Genomic DNA, 16077 nt, shown 5'->3' with positions numbered 1-16077 from the left:
GTATTTCTGAGTATCTTTATCTTTGGTTCATTACGTCTCTGAGGTTCCTATGTGACTGTACCCCTGCTTCATGCAGTGTTCCAAAGACACAAGGAAGTGGTTAATCACACCAGATATTGACCAATACAATCAGCTATGTAGAGTTTAGAATTCCTCAACTGTGGCAGCCTGATATTGAAATATAGGTACATTTCAAACAAAAAAGCTGAGAGAATTAAATGAAAATAGAAAACGTTCTGCTAACATTTTTGGTGCTGGCTCAGCTTTGTGTAGGAAACACTAACAGTAGTCATATTCTTAATCTCTTCCAAGATTAAGATTGTATGCCAGATATTTTGAAGAGTATACCACAGTGTAAATACAGTCCAGCTAATAAAGTTTTAACCTTATTTATTTTTTTTTTTTATGCGCAACAATGTGGGTATTCAGTGTTCAAGACTAGGTTCATTGGAGTCTAGGGTGACACGGTTTAGTGCGAGATGTCTCTGCCCATGGCAGGGGGATTGGAACTCAATGATGTTAAGGTCCTTTCCAACCCTAAGTATTGTATGATTCCATGATTCTATATTCAAACCAATAAAAATGTTTGGAGATTTTTCCCAGGATAGGGTCCATTTATATAATTTTCATATCATGTCTACTTTAACTCTTGGCCATGTTGTAGTACATATGGGTCTTTTCTTCCTATTTTTATCTGGACAGTAAATTAAAAACAGTAGTGATTTGCAACTGACTATCAGAACTATTTAGTAAACTAATTTTGGAAAGGCCATGGATTGTTATTCCAAGTCACGTATCCAGTTCATTTCAGATAAATTATTACAGCTTAAGGTACAGTTTCAAGCACATAAAACCACAGCAGTGTGCTTCATTGGTGCAAGAGAAAGAGAAGGGCTTAGAAGTTCTGGATTGTTTCCCTGCTTTTGACACAGATTCATTATGAAACTTTGGAAAACAAATATTCCATATCTACATGTATTTCTCATGCATTTATAAAGACAAGTAAAATGAATTAGGTTTTGTGAGACATTTTGACATTCAAATCAGTTGAGCAGAGCAGAAATAATGATGTTTTTGGCATTAGATGTTGTTGTTTTTTTTCTGAATACTAGTCTACCAGACACTTCTTTTTGCAATAGGCCAATATTTTCAAATATGTATCTATCTACCTTGTTCAGTTCTAATTTTTAATACATGTAATACAATAATAACAACATTTATCAGTGTCACAGGAGGATTAAGAGGATAAATATCTTAATAATAATGAAGGACTCAGATACATCTGTAGTCATGTAAGTATGTATCTGTTATTTGCATATAACTGCGGTCTGATATTGTAACTGTTACTCACTTGGGCTCTTCTTTTCCAATTTTTTTTCTAATGTGCTTATTTGAATTCAAGGGAATAGTTTGTCTCATCCTGTAGAACTCCTTTAGTCATTACCAAAGGAAGGTGGAGGTTGTTTGCTCAGGCTATATCATTATTATTATTATTACTACTACTATTATTATTTCCTTTCAAGTGACTTCCTCCAGTTTCTGAAACATTAATGTTCTTGTTCTTTGAATTTTCTACATATTTTGAAGAAGTCTGAGAATCATAATGTGCAGAGCTAATGGGTCATTGGGACTGAGAGGAATTTTCTCTAATTAGTGACATAATGGGACAATTCACTGCATTGTAGAAATCTTCACAGAGGTTGACATGCTGATAATGCAAGGTGCAGGGCATTAGAGAACGGAAATAAATGCTTAACGATACACTGCAGTTATTTTAATCTTTATTTCCCTGGTGACATTGATCCATGAATGAATAAGCCAGATAGAAGTGCAGGTTGTTATAATAATATTTTTTACTGTGTAGCTCCTTTGGGATATTTATTGAGTGTTACTAGAAACTGAGGGGTTCAGGGCTTATGAACACTCAGTGACATCTACAGTTTTTCGCTTGGGAAGCGTATCTCCAAAATCATGGTGAACTTGCTGGATCAGAATACTTACTGCTACAATTTCTCCATCTAGTTTCAAGAAAAAAAATAGGTGGATATAACTGTAGTAACTGTAGACCTCATGAGCTCTTCTAAAAAAGTAATGAGAAAGAGAACTATCTTAAAGTTGCTTGGATCAATTGCTTGTGTATTAAATTAGAACATAAGTGAGATGGTATCCCCAGATGGGTTTAGTTCTTGTTTTGATTTCTAACTATACACTTTTGTTTCATCTTCTGCACAAGCGGTAGACTCAGGACATCCTAATGGACCAAAAATCCTTAAGAAAGAACATAGATGCCCCAAGAAATGTTTTTGACTTAATTTTTATCTTAACTTCCCACGCTCTAGCCCTGGTTATGCTGGTGAACTGTAATGCATGTTCAATATATGAAAGATTCTGTTGTGCATACCCCCTTGATATTTAAGCACTTGAAGTATAACATCACCACCTCTGTCAACAAGATCTCCATCTGCACGTCTGTCTGTTCTACTAGCACACATTAGGTCATTTTCTTATTGAATTGCTGGTCAAAAATCACCACATTCCATCCTAAGGCCCATTTGAATATGTATTTGTCTGACTAGTCACTTCTTGTTCCGAAGTACATCTCTCCTCATGATAGCCATTAAAATGTCAGTCTTGCAGTCAACCTTGTTCAACTGTCCACTTTTATTATGAATCTCTGTACCTTCTCTAATCACAGCTCTCCAAGACCTGATCCACAAATCTGCCTTCCATTTCCTTCAAATTGCTCTTCAAGCTAAGCTTTGTAGAGAGAAAAGGCAAGCAAAACAGGTGGGGTTTGGGCAGTACAAAGTTCAAGACAGGATGAAGTAGAGGAAATGCAACATCACCTCTGTTATACACAGAATGGCAATGTTGATGTTCATTTCACTGCAGAGCCATTTGTTCTTTCAGATCAGTGTGTCATAAAATACCCCAGAATATTTACTATTTCTGTATTTTTGTTACTTAAGCCATGACATTTGCTGCAAGTTATAAGCCATGATAATTCTTCCTTTACTGATGTTACCCTTCCTAGAATCACCATGTACACTGCCATCTTTCATTTTCCTTTACACATTATTATTGCAAAATGGCTTTAAGAAAATATGACAGATACCTATTTGTTAGCATATGTTCTCAGTATTTGTATATCTGTGTGTTTTCCGTGTGATATTTATTGCATAATTTATTTGCATGTATAAATAAAGAAACAGAGAAAATGTCTTCTATTGGGTTACAGATAGGCCTTTGAAAAGCATGTTAATCTATTTTTCACTGAACCTATTTGTTGAGGGCAGCAAATGGGTTGGAAAGGCAATGTGATGGTTCCAAGCTCTACATTTTGTTCTCAGGTTTCTGAATTTCCCGCAAGACAGGTGAAAGTTGGAAAAAGTGAACTTACAGCAAAGTCCAGGCAATCCCTACCTGTTTCCTTGGCTAATACAACAGCCTGATGCACAAACATAGCCTGAGTTAATTACTGGGTGTCATAGTCCCACCCTTTTTCAGAATCCTGACCTCTCCCTTGCAGAGTTTGTTTGGCTCTCTCTGGGCTGAGTCATTTCAGCATGCAAGTCCAACAGAAAATGGATGTGAAAAACCGACAATTGCTTCCTCAGCACAAACTGGGCTCAACGCAACGCTGATGAAATGCTCAAGTCAGTGCAGTAGAAAGGTTGGGAGTAGAGGGTGGGCAGGACCACCAGCTGGCTCAGACTGCTGTGGAAGCCACAAAGCATGCTGGAATAGACATCAAAAACACAAGAATGAAGATGTGAAGTTTCAGTTTCCAATTACTTAAAGTGTGGAAGATTATGCACTTTCATTTTTTCATCTGTTCCTACATGCTCATGAGCAGTTTAAGTTGGGCTCCCATTTGGAGGCAAAATCAGCTGACCATGTCAAGTGAGCCACTGCACATCCAGAATTGTGTCTGTGGTAGGAGGTGACTCGAGAAACTGAGGTGTACACTGAGGCGTACTTCCTGGGACCTAGCTGAGCATTCAGCCCAGCCTACTCCGTCCTATGGGAGTTTGGGCAGCCACTGTCATCTTCCACCCATGGACTATTCCTACAGCTCCAGCCTGTCCTCTCTGGTTTCCCAGGTACATGGCATATTCAGCTGTATATTCCTTAACTAGCTTTTACAAGGGAGCTTTCAGTTCTGAAAGATCTTTTGGTATGAAGTGGTCTTAATATTGTCTTACTGAATTCTTCTTCTTTCAGTAGCACACTTAAATCTTTGTGTAGGAGAGAAAATATGGTTATAATTATGAGGGTCATTACTTTAATGGCTGAAGAATTCACATGGGAGATGTGGGCTGTAATCCCCTCAAGCTGCACTGAACCCCACATCACTGAATCTCGGTCTCTAACTCAGCTTTTGGGTAAAAGGGAACACTGACATTACCTTTTACCACCAACACTGCATTTTGTGCCTAAGACTGCAAAAATATTAGTTCACAAAGGAATTTGAGGCATGAATTCCATTTATGTGGGGCCTTATTTGGCAAATCGTCCAAAAGTGATTTACCAGTATCTGCTCATTAGCTTAGTCAGCTCTTCATTCAACTTCTGCACCCTAGAGACTCCAACTTCGTTCTTGTTGAGCACTCTTGGGTACAGTGAGATACGTAAATCATTGGGGTCATTGAACTCAGCTTCTTGATGACTGTACCCTATACAGACCAGGGTCCTGGCTGGAAAGGGGACTTACACTTTGAATACCCTTAGACGCTTTTGAAAGTATCATTGCTTGCTGTATTAGCTGAAAAATGTTTTATACAGAATGTGATATTCCCTGGTTGCTTCCGGATATGTAATCCGGACTCTGAACCCTGTGGTCACTGTGAAGCCTCCCATTCACAGACATGTTAAAGAGATGTAGACCGAGAAAGCTTACTGCATTTCTCTGGTGAACATAATGTGAGACCCTCACATAGTACCTGATCTAATTTTCATCAGATTGAGTTCACTATTTTGGGGGATTTCGCTGCAGAAAAAGAATTCCTTGTACAACTGTATTTCAGCAAACATCTTAAAATTACAGTAGGTTTTTCTCCTTGTCTCACATTTTAGCTTCATTTCTGTTCTATGATGGCCAGTTAAAATTACATTTTCCATGAGATTGAAGGGTTGGGTTTTTTTGTGACTGCAATGCTTAAGTATTGTCTATAGATAAAAAGTAGCAATATATTGCACAACAGAAATGCAAATGCTTACAAAAATTTTGTCCATTTGCTTCATCTATACATTTGAAATGTATCTCATGAAGTGGGATGGCAATTTTAGTCATTCTGTCTACTCTAACTTAAACAAGGACAGGGCATGAATTCATCTAGTTTCTGTATCCATCCTATTGCTCACTCCAAACTGCTGGTTAATAACTGCTAATATTCTCTCCAGCCATAGCTTTGGCTCATGCTAGTTAGCATTCTCTCATATCCAGGCTCAGTTCAGGGATGGTATGGGCTAAGGGACCACTCCAAACAGGCCATATGGCTAAGACCATCTTGCATGGAGGGACTAGAGTAGACTTAGCTCTATGGACACACATCATACCAGACCATTTGTCCTTTGAGCCACAGGGAGTGCCCTGACTCATTTCTACTGACATAAGGAGATAGACCCAACTCGAGGATGAAAAAGAGCATTCAGCAAGGAGGAGGCATTTGTTTTGTCCAGAGAAGACTGGTATGTCCAGACTTCTCAAATAGCATAGATAGAGTACCCAGTGAACATGATCAATTGACAATAGCCCATTACATTTTTCTTTTCCCCTCCAGATTTTCACTCTGATGTTTTAAATGAGAGAACTGGGAGAGGTCTCACTGTCAGGTAGAAAGGGTTGCAGTAGTGAACAAAGGACCAGTGACCCAGGACTGTTCATGCTCCCAGCAGAGGCCAAGGAAGACTGATGGCAAAGTAAATAGTTGTAAAAGAGAGGAAAAAACATCATCCTAATTATCAGCCAACTCTTCCTTGATTTAGAGATGATTAACATTTTCTGATTGAATCCTACTGATTTCTGAATTAAAAGAAAAAACATAAGATTTCAAAGATCAACTGTGAAGACTGCTTAATTTAATATTCCTTTTTCATTTTGAGTTGCACATCATATTGGATCAGATTCATATGACATTTGGTATCAGAGGGGTTTTAGAACTTTCTTTAATATGAATTGGATCATTAAATTGGCTTTGAAGGTTTTTATAGACCTCCGATGATATACTGTTTTGTTTATTAAGCTTAACTCTAACAAACTCCTTATCAGTAACCATATAATGGACTGTGATAAACTTGTGCTATTGAATTTCACAAGTTAATGTTAAAAATATTTCTTTAATCTGTATTTTTTTGTTCTCCTTTAAATTCTTTCTCTTTATTGCATAATGAAATAGCATTTTAAATACATAATTTTCCTTAATCATATTGCTTACTTAAGATTATTTTTATAACGTAGCACAATTATGCAATCTTTCATATGAGTAAGGAAAAAAAATCCCAGTGTCTAAAGGAGACAAGAAAGTAGACTTAAGGGAAAACCAGAATGAAACACTGACATGTACACTTCACAGAAAAGTCTTCTTCAACTGAAAAAAAAACGATATTAGAAATCCTTTGTGTTCCACAACACAGAAAATACCAGATTTATTAAAAAAAAAAAAAAGGTGCATGATTCCTCTGAAAAAAAAAATACCATAGTCTGGCTTAGTACATGCAGATGGAAGATTTTAAACATTTTTTCATCAGCCTGACACTGTATCTGAAAACTGACAATGCATTCTTTGAATCAACTTTTGTTGAAGATGGCAATAATGTGACTTTTGGACTACATTTTCTGCTAATACAGCTACTTAAGTTTGCACAGCTGGGAGACTTCTATTTTTTCCTGCAGCTTTTTCTCCCCCCTTCCCCATTCTGATTTGTTATTGTTTGAAATTCTGAGAATGTTTTACACACATTTCCAATGTACAACATTTGGATACTGATAAACTAATGACAAGTATGATATAAAGCTTTGTAGAAGACCCTGTAGGGTCTACCCAGGGAGAAGAACACATCTGTCTCCAGCTGTGTAGCTATTTAGGAGTGAAATTACTTGTCCTGGGTTGGGCAGAGATGGTAATTATTTTTTTTGTTGATGTGAAGATCAAAGGTTATGCTCAGGAAGTAAGGACAAGGACTGTGGTATTTAGCAGGAAAGATTTATGCAGGACATAATTTAGTACATGGTTTGCACATTAACCTGGTGCTAATGCATGTAGATGACAGAGAAAATGTAAACAGTCTGATGTAAGATAAATTATAATTGGTGAAAAGCAAATTAATCTACTGGTCATGAATCTCCCACAAGTTTGCAGAATCTTGAGCAGCTGTTACATTCCACAATCACACTTTGAAAAGAGATTGCTTGATCTGAGGATTTCTTGCTACATTGCAAATAACTTCCTCTTGTCACAGCATGGCTTTTCTTTCTTTCTTTTCTTTTTTTTTTTTTTTTTAACTAATGAAACCCCTGCTTTTAACATCAGCATTAAGTCCTAGTATAACATAACTTACCGACTGTCTTCCCAAAAGAGTTAATCCTTTGGGTTTATGGTTTTCAAGGTGCAAAACTAAGAATAGTCCCCCCACCCCAAACCACAGAGGTAGTAGTTTATAAATGACTTTTCATAACTGAGTGTACCATGACCTCATGGTCAGTAGATGAGATGTAATGTTTACTTCTCCACAGTTTCCTGATACCAGGCCAGAAATCCATGAAATAGTTTTCTCATGTTTCTCATTCCGAAATTTGACTTTTATGTGCAGATAGTTTTTCTCTGTTAAAAGTTACCTAGTGTAAAACACAGATATACAAATTGTGTGAGCAAAGAGGAAAAAAAAATCTACAGAAATGACATGGAAGAAAACATTGAGAGTTCTTAGAACAAACCAAGTATTTTGACACATTTTTCAATAGTATTGACATGTGCATAGAAGCTTTTCTGTTAAAAAAAAATATGAATTTCACTACCCATAGGAACTTAGTTCTGAGATTCTAATCAGATTTGTTCTGCTTTAAATAGGGAAAACTGCCATAAGCTAAAATGAGTGATACTGATATAAAATCAAAATAAGTGAGCTTAAGTTTTCGTTTAAAGATAAAATGGTCATTGCAGATTCCTATAACAAACAATAGCTTGTCTGTTTGGTCAAAAAAAAAAGATACAGCAAAACCATTTCATAATTGTAGCACATTCACAAATATTCATGGAAAAATGCTTTGTCATGTATAGTAAAATTTAGGCATTTATCTCTTGAATAATCCCTACACTATGGAGACACAATGAAGAGAATAAAGTTCTAGATTTTTTTCCCTTCCTCATCTGTCCTCATCTGTCTTTGCCTCCATTTTCATATGTGCAAGAAAGCACATCGAAGGGATCACAATATATGTTTTTTCTCAGATGGCTTTGCTATGATCCAAGCATCAGATATCTGAGGAAGGGAGGTAGTGGTGGACTGCACAGAGACAAACTAGGTAGGCTTCAACATGGTAAAGAAGTTTTCACCATAAGCAGATTTGGTTTTCTTATTTTGTGCAGGCCCCAGTAAATCAGCATAGACCAATCTGCTCTTACAACATGCTCAGCCAAAACCCAGAAATTCTCCAGCTAATTCTGGCTGTAAGCCAAACCTCACTCTTTTCCCAGGGTACTGCCCTCCCACAGGATAAAATCTGACTAGATTCCCTTAAAATAACAAATGAGCTTTGAATTCATTGAGGGAAAATCAGCTCCAATGAATGAAAGACAGGGTACCAAGTCTTCCTAAGGGTTACTCTTAGTTTAACCTATAAAGCCTTAATATAACATACGTTTATCATCTTTCAAGAATGCAGATAAATGTAGCATTTCTGTGTAGTTAAACCAGTGGGGTGGGGTGGTCCAATGAGTTCATCATGTAAGGTAAGCAGCAGCATGGCTTGGAAGAGAAGACTTCATCTCTGCTCTTTTTCAGCTAGAGTAAGCAGAGACCAGCAGGTACAGTAAGGCTTAAAGTGACAAGATTACCTGCCGTTATAGCACTAAGATAATTAAAAGCTGACCAGCCAGGGGCTTCAGCTGCTGAAACTGCAGTGTCCTTATTTACCTTCATGATAAAGAGCTTCCACATTGAAAGACTTGGGTGCCAGCCACCCTTAGTGTCAAATTGCTAAGAAAGGAGCATGGTGAAATCAACAGCAGTAGTCTGTGAGCATGCATAGATCATTTCTATTGAGCAAACCCAGGTCATATCAGATGGAGTAGCTGTTGCGGTATTGCTTTCAGAGAAATGGCTACATGTGCTTTCTGGCTTTGCTGACAGCAGTTGTGATATCATGCCAAAACTCTTATAATGGTAATAAAGATTGGGAAAGGGTTATCTGTACTCCCACTGGTTACTAGATATAGAAAAATGTTTGCCTATGTAACTATGCAACTATGACTAATTTTTAAAAAACCTCTAACATGTCTTGTATTGCTGGTAACCACAAGACTTTTGTGTAGAAAGTTTAAAATGAAGCTCAAGCCTCTCCTGTTCTCTTTTTCATGTCTTTTTTTTTATTTTTATTTTTCATTTGCAGAATGTTTTACTGCACTTGTTTTCTAATATATTTGCTACATTTTATACTTATTTCTCAGTTAACACTATTTCTAAAATTTTCCCTGAGTAAGGCTGAAGAAAAATAGCTTTGTATCAATGTCTACTCCACAGAGATTTATTTCTAGAGAAAAAACAAACAAACAAACAAAAACCTTCATACTTCTCTCCTTCAAATGTTCCATGACAAAAGGGCAAAACCTTCAAAAAGATATTTTGGAAAATATTATCTAATCTTAATTTTCAAAAGATCACACAATGGACACTTTATATAGAAAAGCATGTTGAATAAATGTATGCATAGTTAATCTCTCAAGTACAAGGTGGGCATTTGCCATGTATGTCATGTTTTCCAGGATGAATCTGTTCTGTAGAAGCTCATAAAAGTCCACAACATTGTCAGTCACTTAATACAGACTATTAACATCAGCTGGCCAGAGCTGGGGAAAGAAACTGAAGTAGTCTGTGCTCCTGACTAAGCCAGATTTCACAATAAGTTTAAAAAAATCTGTAGCATGTGAATACACTCATTAGAGAACAATTTAATGAAAGGAAAGAGGAGAGAAAAAGGAAGAGGGAAGAGGGAAGAGGGAAGAAGGAAGTGAAGGGCAGGGGAGGAGATGGGAGGGGAAAAGACGAGAGAAGAGGAGAGGGGAGGAGAGGAAAGACACATTCAGTTCATAAAAAAAGAAAAGAGAAGAAAAGAGAAGAAAAGAGAAGAAAAGAGAAGAAAAGAAAAGAAAAGAGGAAAGAAATACGAAATAAGAAAAGAAAATAAAAGAGAAAAGAAATAAGAAATAAGAAAAAAAAATAAAAAAGAGAAAAGAGAAAAAGCAGCCTGTTTTCTCAAGCCATGCAGCTCTCACACTTATTTTCTTTGCAAAGACAATCCCTGACAATCTGTTAATGAACACCTTTACTATGTAGGGCTGTTTACAGCCATTATCCTTTAGGCAAAGTTCATCAAAGGAATACAGAGAATTTAAAAATAGCTGTGGCACTTAAAAAACACCTCAATGGCACTTAACTCATCCACCTTCAAAGTGTAAACTGGTTCTACAAGTTACTGCAGCATTTGCCTGCAAAGAAAGACATCGTGTGTCTTGTAGACCAGCCCTCCAAAACCATGGGTCTGCATCTGCCTCAGCACAACATTGCATGTACCACCACATTCCTCATCGCGTGAATCACAGCAAGCTGCAGCTGCTAGAGTTGGGTGGATCACCTTGTTCAGTAGAAAGATCAACTGGCTGAAAGAAAGGAGGAAAACCAGAGAGATTTCCTGGGAGCAGATATAAAAGTGATGTAAGGAAATGTTTCTTCATACCAGTCATGGTTAGCTGGTGGAACTCATTGGTACAAGAGTTCATTGAGACGGGATCTGAGGGAGACTAGACACCTACCAGCATATTTCTAACCTCCAAGAATTAGACAAGTAAAGCCTAAATATACAGAGAAGAAGGCTAGGAGACATAAAACATCACACATTTCAGGAAATGGGCCAGCTTAGTATTCAAATAGATGGCATACAAGAGAATCTTCTGACATAACTACATATTTATTTCACCAGTACTTGTAATTAGCTGAGAAACAGTGACTAGACCAACTGTGTTAAATGACTGACAGTGTGACAATATGACAGCTGCTTACAATCTGGGGTGCCTTTTGGACCTTACCAAAAACTTCTGCAGCAGTTTATAATGAAAATGAGGTGCTACTGTCAGGTACATATCCCACAAATTCTGAGTCCTAACATTGGGTTTTAAAGCTATCGTATTTGGCTAGCAAACCATCTTAGCTTTCAGCTTCTGTGAACAATAATTGTTTTATTCCTTATTGTCACAGAATCATGGAATCATAGAATGGTTTGGATTGGAAGTGATCATAAAGATCATTTAGTTCCAACCCCCCGCCATAGAAAGCTACACCTTCCACTAGACCAGGTTGGGTTGCTCAAAGCCCTGTCCAGCCTGACCTTGAACACTTCCAGGTACAGGGCAGGCACAACTTCTCTCAGCAACCTGTGCCAATGCCTCACCACTTTAAACCAAGTCCCCCTACTCCCGGAGAGTTAGGAAGGAGAATCCAAAGAATGTAGCCCCCACGGATTGAGATAAGAACGGTTTAATTGCTAAGGCATAACACAGAACCCCTACTGCCATTTACTACTACAAATAATAATGATACAGCAAACAGCAAGTGAAGAGAATACAACACCCCACCAGCCACCGACCCATAACTCACTCCACCCTGCCCGGCCGAGCACCATGTGCTCCCTCCTCCATTTTCCTCCACAGCTCTCCCCTCCAGCCTTTGTATCCCCGACTCCAAAAACCAAGGGGTCGACCTCGAGTCTCCCCTGGAGTTTTCTGCCAAAGACTCCAGGTAGGACCATTCTCCCCAGCTGCAGTGTACAGTACATTTTTCACATCTGGACCGGTCCGGACTGGTCCAAGGGCCACGGCCTGAACTATCTCAATCCCTCGTGCCCCACGTTGGGCGCCAAAAATGTCGTGGTTTAAACCACGACACTCTCACAGTGAAGAATTTCTTCCTAATACCTAATCTAAATCTATTCTCTGTTACCTTGAAGCCATTACCTCTTGTTCTGTCACTGCATGCTCTAAGGGTAAAAAGTTCCTTTCCGGCTGTCCTGCAGGACCCGTTAAGATATTGAAATACTGAAATAAGGTCTCCCCAGAGTCTTCTCCAGGCTGAACAAAACCAGCTCTCTCTGCCTGTCTTCATAGGAGGGGTGCTCCAGCTCTTTGATCATATTTGTGGCCCTCCTCTGGTCTTGCTTGAGCACATTCTTTCTTGTGTTGGGGGTACCAGAGGTGGACGCAGTACTCCAAGTGAGGTCTCATGAGAGTGGAGTAGAGAGCGAGAATCACCTCGCTTGACCTGCTGGCTACACTGATTTTGATGAGGCCCAGCATACAGTGGCTTTCTGGGCTGCAGGCACAGACCGCAGAACCTTTGATCCTGACGTTTGATCTGGTTTTGTCTGTTCCGCATACCTGGAATAAGAACACTGAGTGTTATAAATGGTGGAATTCATGTGATGAACTTATATCCTGCTTCATATTGCATTAATTGGGTCCAGAAAAGTCAAATGGATTAAAAATCTCTAAATTTAAAATTCTCTGCAGTGAGAATAATTCATATGGACCTATTGGCCTGTGTGAGCAGAGTCTGTCGAGAGGAATCCTTATAGTCCCAACACACTATTGATGCTGCTTTCTGAAATCTACTGTTCCTTATAATGTTATTAGTTTACTGCATCCATAGCTATTTGATATTAAAAGTAGATGAAACAAATTCCTATTACATCTGTCCTATTGATATTTGACATGTATTAATGAAATATTACAACGAAGCAACAGTTAAATCATTAGAGCTGAAATCTGAAATCTAAAAAAAGTTTAAGATTTAGCTTCAAAATCTTATTCAGTCTTTGTGGCTATAATTATTCACTACATGAAAATATAACACCGGGAGTCATCTCCTGTTCTGGTCTTGCAGACTTGTCACTGAGAACTCTTCATCATGGGAAAAGGCAAGAGAAGCAAGCTCTGCTCCAGAGCAGAGTCCTGTTTCTCCGCATCCTTGAACAGAGTCTGACTTATATAGAAGCATAGTTAGAGTTCCAATGTTTCAGTGTTTTACTTCTTTCTCTCCTTATACAAAGGCCCTTTTATTTCTCATGTTTAAAGGATTCTGTTTCCAAATGATCATTCTGGATCACAGAGGTTTAAGTAAATTTTCCAGTATAGCACTGAAATCTTACTTACAATACCTGAGCACATATAATGACAATAAACTTATACATAATTGAGAACACAGGATCTAGCACTAGCAGGACTTTTAGGCAGTCTTACATAACTAAGCCTCTGTACAAGTTTATTGGCTGTAACTTCAATGCAACTGCAGAGGGCTGTCTGCTGGTGCAGCCTTCCCCATCACATGAGCATGGTACCAGCAGGGAGTCATATAGTCTCCTTTTCTGTTGTAGTGAAGTTACTCCAGTTCCTAGTCTCTGATTCTCAGACCCTCAGCTATGTTAAGGGATATCATCTTTGAGTAGATATCAATACTTATCTTCAGTTTACTTTTGATGATGCTTTTTTTTTTCGTGCCTTCACTTGAGACAAGTGAACACAAAACTGTAGTTTTCACATTCTGGTTTTCACATGTTAGCTCAGTGATTTCTTGGCTACTATTTCTTTGCTAGAAAAAGGGAGTAGAAGAAGAGCTATACTGGGTTTACAATGAAAGTTTATGGAAATATTGCAAAATCTAGGTATTTGGGCCAGTCTTCAGCTGGTGCCGTGCAGTGTAGTGGCATTGTCTGGCCCAGCAAAAAAATTGCTTCAGGATAGCACTTCTGTTGACCAGTAGAAATTCTGTATTTCTTACTACCAAGGAAACTGGTTGCTGTGTCCATCTGATGAATACTATAAAATCCCCTTAAATGTATCCGTTCTGTAGCTAAGTGATTATTTGATTTAGTTTGTACTGCATTTCTATATTGCAACTCCCGTACCACAAAAGATGCTGGTACTGTAGACTTAATGGAAAGTATAAAGGGAGTTTATTTGGTGGATAAGAGTTACATATGCATATAATCTGGAGTGCAAATACATACTCACTTTGGTACGTTTTGGTGTAGAAGAAGAAATTGAACTTTTCAAGGCTAAAATGTAGTTTCTCAAATTGCAATTTTAGAATCATTTTCCATATATTACATGGATTCAGATTAATCTTCATTTCAAATTTATTAGAGAGCCTTTCAGTATTAATCAATAGAATTTTCCAAGTAATGCATAATTTTTTAACCTTCCTTTCTTTGAGTCCTTGAATGTTGGGATTTCCTCCTCCAAAGGTGGATCTGCTAAATAAATTTGAATAAACTCAAACACTTTAAAAAGAAGAATGAAATCTGTGAAAAATACAGTCTGATTGATAAGATCAGGAGTCCGAATCTATAATCCCCAAAATGCGACAATTTGAAATTAAATCTGAATTGACATGTTCTTCAATTGTTATTCAGAAACATTAACTTCTTTCTTTAAAATCTGTTTCCCCAAGCCCATAACCTGAACATGAAGTTCATATAGGAAAATATTCAAGAATAAAGCTATTATTATACAAGCCCCATAACTCCCATGGAATTTCCCTTACGAAAGGGAACTCCAGACTGTCCAGTTGGCTTTCCCCTCATCTTTGCTGGTAGAGACATTCAGTGGGGTTATTATTGTGGGTAATGCCCCATATGCTTCCTGCATTAAGAAAGTGAAGGGAGATGAACACCTGCCATGACATAACTCATGATGAAATTCACTCCACAAGGTAGAAAAGTTCTAAAAATGAGTGGAAAATCTCTATTTCTGAATTTGAGAGTGGAGTTGTAGAAGGCACTTCTAGCCAAAAACTGATCAGGTTTTTAAACAAATGACGGGGACAATCTGTATCTTGCATTTGCAAGAACATAGAAAACGTTAGAAAATAAAAAGAAAGGAGTTGCCAGATTTTTAAAACAGGCTGGTGAGCTCTGGTTTTGGATGGCAGTGCTGACAGGCCTCACCAGTTCCTTGATCTTAAGCACCACTCACACACAAACAGTCAAGAGTAAAAGTATGTTCCCGTGAGCCCCACCACAGATGGCTTGTAGAAATGGCAGAATGAGCTGGCACTTAATAATATAACTGTACTTAGAATCAGGTTTTATGATGTCAAGTACAGCATACAGCTGTTAAAATGTAACTGTTAAAAAAAAAAGGAAAAGAAAGAAAAAGACACAAATTACAGATCTCAAGTCATTTATAGGACAAACATGTGGGACCATCCTATGGCAGCAGCTGGGAGGTATGGAGGTATGGTAGGAGAGAGCAGGGGTATTGCTTTTCCCTAAGCATGTGACTTAATTCCTGCTGCAGGCAGGTGTGGAGCCAGACAGGCCTCTGGTTTGATCCACCCATGGCTTTTCATATTTGCAAAAATGAGCACATAAAAAACATGAATCGAGTAGTTCTCTATTTTTAATTTGAGTTGGTTCTTCCCACACTTCAAACAGAGCTACAGGAATGATTTGTTTTGAAAAACAAGCTATACTTTTATCTCAAAACTTTTTCAGGTTTGATAGGGTGTATTTCATAGACTGAAATTAAGCCACTTTGAAAGTTCCCTATGTGGACAGAATGGAAATGCTGACAGGCTTTTAGTTATAGATATTCCTGCAACTGAAGTCTAATGTATTGTCATTAATGAAGCAGATGAAACAGAAAACAGAGAGAAAAATTAGCTCAAATTCAGCAGTTACTTGTTGCAAATTTGTAAGCATCTCCCTACCACAGAGATATGTAAAATAATGCACCTGTTAAAAGTTATGTGGAAAATGAAGGTTCTCAGCAAGCTAATTTTACTCTGTTAACAAAGCATGGTTTCAAG

At 37.9% G+C, this 16077-nt stretch overlaps 1 protein-coding gene across 3 annotated transcripts in view; it reads left to right on the top strand.

The window, feature by feature from the left end:
* Nucleotides 1-4010: 4010 nt before the first annotated feature.
* Nucleotides 4011-16077, top strand: part of HMGCLL1 (3-hydroxy-3-methylglutaryl-CoA lyase like 1) — a 132329-nt gene continuing 120262 nt past the window's right edge. For 2 of the 3 annotated variants that reach the window (XM_031052675.2, XM_031052673.2), the window contains exon 1: nucleotides 4011-4103. In XM_031052675.2, the coding sequence (XP_030908535.1) occupies nucleotides 4059-4103 (45 nt within the window). In that variant the 5' untranslated portion in view covers nucleotides 4011-4058. The remainder of the gene's footprint in view (nucleotides 4104-16077) is intronic. The other variant, XM_031052672.2, reaches the window with a different exon arrangement.

This window comes from Melopsittacus undulatus, chromosome 3 (assembly GCF_012275295.1).
Source record: "Melopsittacus undulatus isolate bMelUnd1 chromosome 3, bMelUnd1.mat.Z, whole genome shotgun sequence".
Lineage (NCBI taxonomy): Eukaryota > Metazoa > Chordata > Aves > Psittaciformes > Psittaculidae > Melopsittacus > Melopsittacus undulatus.
The sequence above is the reverse complement of the archived record's forward strand: the minus strand, read 5'-3'. Positions and strand labels throughout refer to the sequence as shown.